Source organism: Mobula hypostoma, chromosome 4 (genome assembly GCF_963921235.1).
Source record: "Mobula hypostoma chromosome 4, sMobHyp1.1, whole genome shotgun sequence".
NCBI classification, from domain to species: domain Eukaryota; kingdom Metazoa; phylum Chordata; class Chondrichthyes; order Myliobatiformes; family Myliobatidae; genus Mobula; species Mobula hypostoma.
In genome coordinates this window covers 94,886,970-94,899,603 of record NC_086100.1, presented here as the reverse complement: position 1 = coordinate 94,899,603, position 12,634 = coordinate 94,886,970, and the positions used below count along the sequence as shown (strand labels likewise).

At 42.0% G+C, this 12,634-nt stretch overlaps 1 protein-coding gene across 1 annotated transcript in view; it reads left to right on the top strand.

The window, feature by feature from the left end:
• Positions 1-12,634, top strand: part of ubxn7 (UBX domain protein 7) — a 128,897-nt gene that overhangs the window by 60,141 nt on the left and 56,122 nt on the right. Inside the window, 1 exon segment of the mRNA XM_063046174.1 lies at positions 6,324-6,470. Coding sequence (XP_062902244.1) covers positions 6,324-6,470 — 147 coding nt within the window.

The window sequence follows — 12,634 nt, the reverse complement described above, 5'->3', positions numbered from 1 at the left end:
TGCTGAAAGTAAGTATTTTTCAACAAGTATAGGTGAAGTTTTTGCTCCTTTGTGAGAGGGTTTCAATTTAATGGCTCATCGGAGGGTCAGTAACTGACAGTTGAGGAATCCTTCAGCACCTGCACTGGAATGTCAGCTTAGAACTCATGTTCAGGCATCTGGAGTGGAACATCTACCTTATGATTCACAGGCGGGAACACATTAGGGAAATAATTTGAGACTGGAATTGATTAAAAAATGCTATGATCTACAAATGGAACAAATATATCTGGTAACAAAAATGCTTCCGTATTTGTGTACTGAGAAGAATTAGACTTATGATGATATGGCAACTGCCATTTGTGTCTCCTCAGATTCTTGACCAAAAAGAAAACAAGAATTGATTTTTTTTTTTTTTTTCCTCTTTGTAATGAGACTTGGTAATCTTGGAGTCAACAAAAATTCAGAACTAAGTTCAAGTAAGGTAGACAGCATAAGGAAATTCAGAGAAATTTCTTCAAAGGTTGAAACAAATGGCCTGTACAATTCGGAAGGAAGCCATCGTTTTATAAAGGAAACTGGCAAGATGCCTGGTACTAGAAAAGATTGATTGTATTTAGAAGTGTATAGTGATGCCTACTGGAAAAAGGGAAATGACATGTGTTTTCCAGAAATAAATTGCTCAGCTATAAATGCTGAAGGAAACTCTTTTAAATATTATACGGAACATGAAAAGTTGGCGTTTTAAAATTGGTTTCAGTGGTTTTTTTTCCTCCCAATTTGATGTTGAAAGTGGGGGCCTGAATTAAGTTACTTAAAATTTACAATTGGTACAGACTCCTCTCTACTAGACTGGATGTTATAGCAGGTTCTGGATGTGCCATTATGTAACAAAAAGCAGATTTTCATTCATTTTAATTAAAGGGTAAGTCTTATTTCTATTTAAACCAGTCATGACCTTGTATACATCTGTTACATTTTCACTCATCTTTTGCTCAAAGAAATACGTAAGCACCATCTACAATCCAACCTCAAAGGTGAAACAAGACTTTCCCCGTTTAATTCTTTGTTTTGCATCAGTATTATCTTGAATGCTATTATATTGTCCATATCCTAGATTGCTTTCAAGATGCTTATGTTATCTCCTCTTGTGCTAAAGCTGACTATTCCTCAGTGTTTGAAGTTAACCAAATCTAACTCCAGATACAATGCTGTCATAGCTGGAGGACATACGGCTGTCTTCCTGGAGAAGGTGCAAGGAAAAGCTTAATGCTTTGATTGGCTGAGGACTGGTTCTGGATGTGCGAATAATAGTTCTGGACTCTAAATGTCAGCTAAAATATAATGTTAACCTGATTAAGTAAACACAATTTAAGGCAGCAGTTGTTATATGAGAGAAGTCCGGGGAAAGAAATTTAATGGTATACTGTCCTTGTGCAAATTCTTACGGTTGCTTAATCATCTGGAGTGCATACATGAAGAGACGTGGTAGTGTAGCAATTAGCACGATGTTATTACAGCTCAAGGTGTCTGAGTTCAGAGTTCAATTCTGGTGTTGTCTATTAGGTGTTTGCGTGTCCTCCCCATGAACGCATGTGTTTTCTCCAGGTGCCCCGGTTTCCTCCTGCATTCCAAAGATGTATCGGATGATAGGTGAATTGGTCATAGTAAGTTGTCCTGTTATTGGGCTAGGATTAAATAGGTGAATTGTTGACTGGCTGGCTCGTTGGGCAAGAAGGGACTGTTCTTTATATCTCTACATAAATAAACAAATAAAAGTGTTTCATTGGGATGATATGATAATCAAAGATTTTTTTTATTTTTATAGGGTTTTTTTGATTTATGCATCAAGTTTCAGAGACAATATTCTCAAAGTTCAATGTAAATTTATTATCAAAGTATATACAGTTGGAAAAAAATTGTTAACCCTTTGCAATTACCTGATTTTCAGCATTAATTATTCATAAATTGTGGTATGATCTTCATCTAAGTCACAATAATAGACAACCATAATCTATCTAAACTAATAATACACAAACAATTGTATTGCTCGTCAATACTGAGTACATCATTTAAACAACCACAGTCTGGGTTCAAAAAAGTTTGTGAACCTGTGGGGTAATGCCTTGTACAAAAGCTATTTGGAGTCAGGTGTTCCAACCAATGAAATGAGATTGGAGGTGTGGGTTGTAGAGGTGCCCTGCCCTAATTTAAAAAAAGGCACACAGACTCAGATTACTGATAGAGCCTAATGTTCTCAAGAAAGATCTGTTTATGCCTTGATCAAAACAACTTTCCGAGGTCCTTAGAAGAATTATAGAGATGCATGAAGCTGGAAAAGGCTACAGAAGTATTTCTAAAGACCTGAGTGTTCATCAGTCCACAGTAAGAGAAATTGTCTCCAAATGAGGAAATTTAGTACCGTTGCTACTCTCCCTTGGAGGGGGTGTCCTGCAAAGATCACACCAAGAGTACAACATGCAGTGCTGAAGGAGGTGAAAAAGGGCCCAAGGGTAACAGAAAAAGACCTGCAGAAATCTCTAGAACTTGCTAAAATCTCTGTTCAAGTGTACAGTATAGGAAAAACACTGAATAAGAATGTCTATGCTCCAAGCCTACACTGATATCGCTTCCCAACTTCTCCTGTGCTGCATCGATGACTACATTGGTGCTGCTTCCATGTAGAGCTCATAGACTTCATAAACTTTGCCTCCAATTTCCACCCTGCCCTCAAATTTACCTGGTCCATTTTCTCCCCTTTCTGTCTCTGGAGCCAGCTTATCTACTGATGGTCATTATAAAACTCACGTTCTCACAGCTACCTGGACTATACCTCTTCCCATCCTGTTACTTATAAAAACGCCATCCCCTACTCTCAGTTCCTCCATCTTCGCCGCAACTGCTTTCAGGATGAGGCGTTTCATTCTAGAACTAAGAAGATGTCCTCTTTCAAAGAAAGGGGCTTCTCTTCATCCACCATCAGTGCTGCTCTCAACTGCATCTTTTCCATTTTGTGTACATCTGTCCTCACCCCATCTTCTCGTCACCCCACCAGGGACAGGGTTCCTCTTATCCTCACCTACCATCCCACCAGCCTCTGTGTCCACACATAATTCTCCATAACTTCAGCCATCTCCAGTGGGATTCCACTACCAAGCACATACCTCCCTCCCTCCCCACTTTTTGCTTTCTGCAGGGATTGCTCCCTATGCGACTCCCCTGCCCACTGATCTCTCTCCTTGCAAGCAGAGCAAGTGTTACACCTGCCCCTTCACCTCCTCCCTCACTACCATTTGGGGCCTCATACAGTTTTTCCAGGTGAGGCGACACTTAACCTGTAAATCTGTTGGGGTCATCTACTGAATCTGGAGCTCTCGGTGTGACCTCTTGCATATTGGTGAGATACAATGCAGATTGGGAGACCACTATTCTGAGCACATAAACTCCTGTTTGTTAGAAAAACATGATCTCCCAGTGGCCATTCATTTTACAAACAATTCCACTTCCCATTCCCATTCTGACGTGACGGTCCATGGCCGCCTCTACTGTCGCGATGAGGCTGTACTCAGGATGGAGGAACACCACCTTATATTCCATCTGGGTAGGCTCTAACCTGATGGCATTAACATCAATTTCTCAAACTTCTGGTAATTCCCCTCCCCCCCCCCACCCACCATTCCCCATTCCTATTTCCCTCTCTCACCTATCTCCTTATCTGGCTATTACCTCCTTCTGGTGCTCCTCACCTCTTTCTTCCATGGCCTTCTGTTTTCTCCTATCAGATTCCTCCTTCTCTAGCCTTGTATCTCTTTCACCAATCAATTTCCCAATTCTTTACTTCACACTACAGTTTCACCTGTCACCTTGTCTTCCTCCCCTGCATCCACTTTCTTACTCTGACTCATCTTTTTTTCCAGTTCTGATGAAGGGTTTCAGCCTGAAAAGTCGACTGTAGATTTTTTCCATGGATGCTGCCTGGCCTGCTGAATTCCTCCAGCATTTTGTGTGTGTTGCTTGGATCCAGCATCTGCAGATTTTCTCCTGTTTGTGAACAAGAATGGTATTCATGGAAGGACACCATGGAGGAAGACCACTGCTCTCCAAAAAAAAACATTGCTGCACATCTCAAGTTTGCAAAAGACCACCTGGATGTTTTCATGACGCTTCTGGGACAGTGTTCTGTGGAGAGATGAGACAAAAGTTGAACTTTTTGACAGAAGTGCACACTGCTAACACCAAAACCTCACTTCAACTGTGAAGCATGGGGCAGGAGCATCATGATATAGGGCTGCTTTGCTCCCTCAGGGCAGCTTGCAATCATTGAGGGAACAATGAATTCAAAAGTGTGTCGAGACATTTTACGGGAGAATGTCAGGGTAGTGGACCGTCAGTTGAAGTTTATTAGAAGGTGGATGATGCAACAAGACAATAATCCAAAAGATAAGAGTAAATTAACAATAGTAGTTTAAAAAGAAGAAAAGTCAAAGTCCAGACCTTAACCCAATTGAGATGCTGTGGCATGACCAGAGATACTGTTCATGCAAGGTATCCCAGAGATATTGATGAACTGAAACAGTTTTGTTTGGAGGAATGGTCTAAAATTCCTCCTCGCCGTTGTGCAAGTTTCATCAGCAGCTACAGGAAACATTTGGTGGAGGTTATTGCTGCTAAAGGAGGCTCTACCAGTTATTAAATACAAGGGTTTGCATACTTTTTCCAGCCTGGACTGTGAATGATTAAACAATGTGTTCAATAAAGACATGAAAAGAACAATTGTTTGTGTGTTATTAGTTCAGATAGATTGTGCTTGTCTATTATCGTAACTTAAAAATAAGACCACATTTTATGAGTAATTAATTCAGAAAACCAGATAATTGCAAAGGGTTCACAAACTTTTTCTTGCATCTGTATATGTCACCATATGCGTGCCTGAGATGCAATTTCTTGTGCACATACTCAATAAATCCATTATAGAATAATAATCATAATAGAATTAATGAATGACCTCACCAACATGGGCATTCAACCAGTGTGAAAATACAGAAGGAAATAAATAATATTAAGTAAATAAGCATAACTATCGAGAACATGGAGAGGAAAAGTCTTTGAAAGCAAGTCCATAGGTTGTGGGAATAGTTCAGTTGATGGGGCAAGTGAAGTTGATAGAAGTCATCCCCTTTGGTTCAAGAGCCTGATAATTGAGGGGTAATAACCGTTCCTGAGCCTGGTGATGTGAGTTCTGAGGCTCCTGTATCTTCTTGATGGCAGCAATAAGAAAGCATGATCTGGGTGGTGGGAGACCCTGATGATGGATGCTGCTTGCCTGCGACAATGCTCCATGTGCTCAATGGTGGGGATGGTTTTACCTGTGATGGAATTGGCCATATCCACTACTTTTTATAGGATTTTCCATTCAAGGGCGTTGGTGTTTTCATACTAGTCCATGATGCAGCCAGTCAATATACTCTCCACGATACATCTATAGAATTTTGTCAGAGTTTTAGATGTCATGCCAAATCTTCGCAAACTCCAAAGGAAGGAAGGTCACTGCTATGCATTCTTCTTAATTGTATTTACATGCTGGGCCCTGGACTGGTCCGTTGAAATGATCACTGAGGAATGCAAAGTTGCTGACCCTCTGATGAGGACTGGCTCATTGTTCCCTCCTGAAGTCAATAATCAGCTCCACGTAAAATTATCAAAGTGTACATTATTTCGGATGTGATTTATATATCATAGTAGTCCAGTTTGACCATGTATAAATCTCATTCGATAGTGATTTTTGGAAGGAAGCAGCAGTTAGAAGACACTTGATCCAAGAATATCTGAATTACATTTGCAATGTTAGAATGTGCACAACTAAAAGGGAAGAAATTCGGGAGGCTGATAGAATAGTTCAGGACTATTCATTGCTAAATTTGCATTGATTGTATTATTGACTGTTGCACAGTATCAGCCTAATTTCTGTAAGCCTTACAGAATCTTTGGTTGAATGTTCTCATGCGTGTGGTTTTGATGTCTAGTTTGTGTGCTCAAACCCAGTTTTGCTCATCTGATTCATCTTACAGAGATTGTGGACAGTACAACTTCTCCTATTCCCCTGTCAGAATCTCACATCAGTTTGAGGCCGGTTCTTTCTTTTAGTGTGTGTGAATCAGTGGTTATTCTAAGGAACCAGAGGCAGAAATGCTGGAGACTCTGGGTGTGTCTATTTCTTTACCAGTTTGTGTAATGGTTCTACAGAATACATTTGTTTATGCATGCAAGTTCCCATACGTTAATTATAATTTTGCTTAATATTTATTATAAAATTACAGCATTCCATTCCTTCCTTTTTTGGACAGGCAAAAGAGTCAGGACAGTTGCAGAACAAGTGGTTGATGGTAAATATCCAGAATGTGCAAGACTTTGCCTGTCAGTGCTTGAATCGTGATGTTTGGAGCAATGAGGCAGTGAAAACCATCATTCGAGAACACTTCATCTTTTGGCAGGTACAGGGGAATGAGTGGGTCAAGGTATTACAAGCTTCAGGGAATACATTCAGTATATTCTTTCTCTTGAAATGAAAGTAACGCCTCTACCATGATATCTTATACTTCACTTCCTTGAAATTGGTTCCAGTTAAAAGAATAGCATTTTTTTTTCTGTTGCTGTAACTGTTATGGCGAATAATGCTGATATTACACTTGCCTGCCTGCCTGCCTGCAAAGCTAGAGTAGATATGCATGTGTGTAAAAGCTTACCTTTCATTACTTACACTTGGGAAATTAGGCATGCCCTTACATAGAGCAATGCAGCATGTGTTCAGTCCCTTTGGATAGAGTGTCCACGTCATCCACAGTGCCACCCAGCTTGTCCCAGTTTCCTGCATTTTTTTTCTTTTTCGTTCCTATTTCAAAACCATTTGATGACACCAGTCTTTTCACATGTGCTCCTCATGGCCCAGTTCTGTGCCATGCAGCTCAACTGCTCCTCAACTTTTCCTTCGCTACATTGACGACTACATTGGTGCTGCTTCCTGCACCCATGCTGAACTCGTCAATTTCATCGACTTTATTTCTAACTTCCACCGAGCCCTCAAATTCACTTGGTCTATCTCGGACACTTCTCTCCCCTTTCTTGATCTCTCGGTCTCCATCTCCAGAGACAGACTGTCCACTGACATCTTCTACAAGCCCACTGACTCTCATAACTACCTCAACTATACCTCTTCCCACCCCGCCACATGCAAAAATGCCATTCCCTATTCCCAGTTCCTCCGTCTCCACCGCATCTGCTCCAAGGATGAGGTTTCCAGGACATCTCAAATGCCCTCTTTCTTTAAGGATCGTGGTTTCCCTTCTGCTGTCATCAATGATGCCCTCACTCGCATCTCCTCCATTTCCCGCACTTCGGCTGTCACCCCATCCTCCTGCCAACACAACAGGGGCAGAGTTCCCCTTGTCCTCACCTACCACCCCACTAGCCTCCGGATCCAACACATTATCCTCCGCAACTTCCGCCACCTTCAACAGGACCCTACCACTAAGCACATCTTTCCCTCTCCACCCCTCTCCACCTTCCGCAGGGATCGATCCCTCCATGACTCCCTGGTCTGCACACCCCTCCCCACGGATCTCCCACCTGGCACTTATCCCTGTGAGTGCAAGTGCTACACCTCCTCTCTTGCCACCGTTCAGGGCCCCAGACAGTACTTCCAAGTGAGGCAACACTTCACTTGTGAGTCTGTTAGGGCCATCTATTGCATCCGGTGCTCCCGGTCCAGCCTCCTCGACATAGGTGAAACCCAACGCAGATTGGGGGACCGCTTCGTCGAGCACCTCTGCTCCGTCCGCCAAAACAGACAGGATCTCCCAGTAGCCACCCACTTCAACTCTGCTTCCCACTCTCATTCAGATATATCCATACATGGCCTCCTCTACTGCCATGATGAGGCTAAACTCAGGTTGGAGGAGCAACACCTCATATACCGTCTAGGTAGTCTCCAGCCCCTTGGTTTGAACATAGAATTCTCCAACTTTCGGTAATTCCCTCCACCTCCCTTCCCCTATCCCTGTGTCACTCTGCCCCCTCCCCCAGCTGCCTACCACCTCCCTCATGGTCCCGCCTCCTTCTACTACCCATTATGTTTTCCCCTTTTCCTTCTTCACCTTTCCTGCCTATCACCTCCCTGCCTCCCTTCCCCCACCCCTTTATCTTTCCTCTTACTGGTTTTTCACCTGGAACCTACCAGCTTTCTCCTTCCCACCCTCCCCCCACCTTCTTTATAGGGCCTCTGCCCCTTCCCCCTATAGTCCTGACGAAGGGTTCGGCCCAAAACGTCGACTCATTGTTTCCACGGATGCTGCCCGACCTGCTGAGTTCCTCCAGCGTGTTGTGAGGGTTGCTTTGACCCCAGCATCCGCAGATTATTTTGTGTTTAAGCTCAACTAGGTATATCTCTATATGCAAAATCAATCATGAATCTTAAATTTAAAAGTGTATGTTTCTATAAAGTTGCATCTTCAGACGAACAGTTGATTAAGAACAGTTCCAATCAAGATCCCTTGGATGTAAATGTTTGGAAATAAACTTTGTTGAACCTTTTAAAGCATAACTGTGTTTCAGAACACACCATTTTGACGTTCAGAATACTTCTTTAATGATAAAATACTTTTGAGATGTAATCCTGTATGTTTTTTAAACAATTGGCAAAATTTGAACTGAAATTTACTGTGGCGTTAGTAATCTGCCTGAATCTTCAGTTTAGTAACTGCACAGTAAATTTCAGTTTACTGCACAGGATCTTCATAGCTTTTCCATTTTTGACAAGCTATAAACAATTGTGAAATATAGAAAATCTTTGACTGTCTTTTGTCCAAACTAAATTTTGATTTTTAGTCTAACGTACAGAATCTTCCAATAATAACATTAAAATTCAATTTCTGTAAAGTCAATCTAAATTCATTTGCCTTCATATATAAGGGAGTTCCTTAGATGCATGCAAAAAATAATAATAGAGGGAAAAGGACAGCCATGGGACTGCTAGGCTTCTGCTGATTGCTATCATACGCATGACAGCTGAATAGCTTTCTCCTTTATTACAAGTAAATAATCAAACAAGTGAGCATATTGTATCATTTATGACATCAGTATTCCCCAGAAGCTTTGCAGCCATTAAAATACAATGTGGTGTATTCACTATGGGAAGCAAATAGCCAATTTTTCACACAAACATTGATTTTATACTGACCAGATTATCAAATTTAGTGATTGGGAGATAAATAGTTGCCAAAGTAGTAGGGATAAGAACTGTGAACTCTAGGATGACTTAAGGAGATCCATAAAACTCAACAGAAAGAAGCTGGCATCTGTATACAATGCAGAACTTCCTCTGTCGTACCAGAATGTCATCCTGTGTTTCTGTGCTGGGACCTCTACTGTGGAATTTGAATGCAAAGTTTTCTCACTGTGAAGCAAGGATGCTACTAATTTAGCCATGATCTACATTCGTTAGGTGTTGCCTTCTGTAAATTTTGTGAATACTTTCTCAGATGTTTTTGTTTGATTATTTTCACTTGCACTTTATTGCTAAGTATGTTACAGTTCAATTAGTTAATTTATCATCGTGTCAGTGGTCTTAAAATATTTGAGTCGTAGAACACTACAACACGGAAACTGGCCCTTTGGCCCATCTAGTCCACATCAAACCATTAATCTGCCTGTTCCTATTGACCTGCACCCAAACCATAGCTCTCCATAACCTCCTATTTATATACCTATTCAAATTTCTCTTAAATGTTGAAATTGAACCAGCATCCACCACTTGTGCTGTCAGCTCGTTGCACACTTTCACCACCCTCTGAGTGGAAAAAGTGCCCCCTCACGTTCCCCTTAAACTTTTCACTCTTAACCCATGTCCTCTAGTTCTAGTCTCACCCAACCTCAGTAATAAATGCCCTCTTGCATTTACCATACCTATGCCTCTCATAATTTTGTATACTTCTATCAAATCCCTCCTCAATCTTCTAAATCCTAAGGAATGAAGTCATAATCTATTCAACCTTTCCCCATAACTCAAGTCCCAGCAACATCCTTGTAAATTTTCTCTGCACTTTCAATTTTATTTATATCTTTCCTTCAGGTACATGACCAAATCTGTACACAATACTTCAAATTAGGTCTTGTACAATTTCAACATTACATACCAACTCTTGTACTCAACAAATCAATTTATGAACACCAATGTGCTAAAAGCTTTCTTTACACCCTATCCACCTATGATGCCACTTTCAAAGAATTAAGGATCTGTATTCCCAGATCCCTTTGTTCTATCATGCTCCTCAGTGCCCAACAGTTCACTGTGGAAGACCTGCCCTGGTTGGTACAAAGTGCAACACCTCAATTTGTCTAGGTGCAAAGGGTTCCCCTACGCAAACTTCTGTCACCAGCCCTGTCTCATTCCCTATTGGGAGATCTAGTATCGCAGTCTCTAATTGGGACTTCCACGTACTGATTAAGGAAACTTTCCTCAACACATTAGACAAATTCTTTCTTATCCAGCCCTTTTACTGTATGGGAGTCCCCGTCAATATGTGGAAAGTTAAAATCACTGATCACAACCTTATGTTTCTTGCAACGGTCTGTGATCTGTCTACAAATTTGCTCCTTTAAATCCTGTGGACTGTTGCGTGGTCTATAATATCCCATTAACGTGGTCATACGTTTCTTATTCCTCCGTTCTACCCTGAAAGCCACTCTATCCTGACATTTTCCCTGGCTGGTAATGCCATTCCTCCTGCTCTATCACATCTAAAACAACAGAAACCCAGAACACTGAGCAGCCAGTCCTGTCCCTTCTGCAACCAAGTCTCGCTAATGGCTGAAATGTTATATTTCCACATGGTGATCCATGCCCTAAGCTCATCTGCCTTTCCTACAATACTCCTTGCATTGAAACACTGTATATGCAGCTTAGAACATTAGTCCCACTATGCTCTTCCTTTCGATTTCTGTCTTTGTATGCAGTCTCAACCGCGTCTTTCTCACAACCACTCCACTATCTGTTCTGGCCCTCTGGTTCCCATCCCCCTGCAACTCTAGTTTTAAACCCCCTCCCTGCAGCACTAGCAAACCTTCCTGCTAGGTTATGAGTCCCCCTCCAGTTCAGGTGCAAGCAGTCTCTTCTGTACAGGTTCCACTTTCCCTGGAAGACAGCCCAATTATCTAAAAATCTGAAGCCCTTTGTCTTGCACCTTCTCCTTAGCCACATTTTAAGCTGTATGATCTTCCTATTTCTGGCCTCACTAGCGCATGGCATGGGTAGAAATCCAGAGATCAGAACCCTGGGGGTCCTGCCCTTTAACTTACACCTAACTCCCTGAACTCATTTTGCAGTGATCTCTTCACCCTAGATACTGTATATGCATTATATAACCTCTTCACCCCTCCTACCCGTGTTATTAGTACCAATGTGGACCATGTCCTCTGGCTGCTCACCTTCCCACATAGGAATGCTGTGGACTCGATCAGAGATGTCCCTGACCCTGGCACCCAGAAGGCGAGATACCAGCTGGGTATCTCGTTCTCATCTACAGGACCTCCTTTCTGTTTCCCTAACCAATGAATCCCGATTGAATTACAGCTTGTCTCTTCTCCCCCCTTCCTTTCTGAGCTGCAGAGACCTGACTGCTGTAGCTTTCCTCTGCTAGGTTATCTCCCCCAACTGTATCCAAAGCAGTAAACCTGTTGCTGAGTGAAACAACCACAGGGGAGCTCTGCACTTCCTGCCTATCCCCTTTCCCCCTCCTTACAGTCGCTCAGTTACCTGTGACCTGCACCTTGGTGTAACTGTCCTGTCTACCAACCCCTCATCCTCCCGAATGATCTGGGTTTTATCCAGTTCCAGCTCTGTCTTAACTCAGTCTGTTAGAAGCTGCAGCTGGATGCACTTCTTGCATGAATAGTCATCAGGGCCACTGGAAGTCTCCCTGCCTTCCCACGTCCCACAAGAGGATCATTCCACTATCCTGCCTGGCATCCCCACTGTACTGTATGTGCAATAAGAGAACAGAAAGAATAAATTACAAAAAAAAAATCTACCTATGGCCTCTGCCTCTCTTGGCTGAAGCCTTAGTGAGCCAGAGCCTCAACTGCCCACTCACACAATGGCCACACCGCTTAAACCTAGCTTCTTTGTATTGGGCCTTGCCAAGTGCCTTATTATGCATGATCCAAAGTCTCCTTGGAACAGTGGCATGCAAAAATGTGCCAACTACCTCTCACTTCTTTTAAACTTTCTTTCCCTCTACACAATGCAATGTCTCCTTGGAAACTGGCACATAATACTGACCCTGCTCCCTTCATTTAAACTCTGCCCCTTCATGCAATTCAATACCTCCTCAGAATCTATGGCGGCAAAATGTTAAAATGATTGTCCAGAACTTAAATGTTTGCTGAGCACCAAATTTCAAAGCTTTGCATTTGTAATGATTTAGTACTTCCCATTTATTTTCATTTCTTGAAACTAAATATGAGGTTTGTGATATTAATAAAAATGGAACTGAGGACAAGGCTGTGAGAAATATCTCAAAGCTTTACATTGTTTTGAAAGCATAGATTTCAAAAACACCATGAAGGTTTATACTTCCACCTGACGCAATCTATGAATATTGCC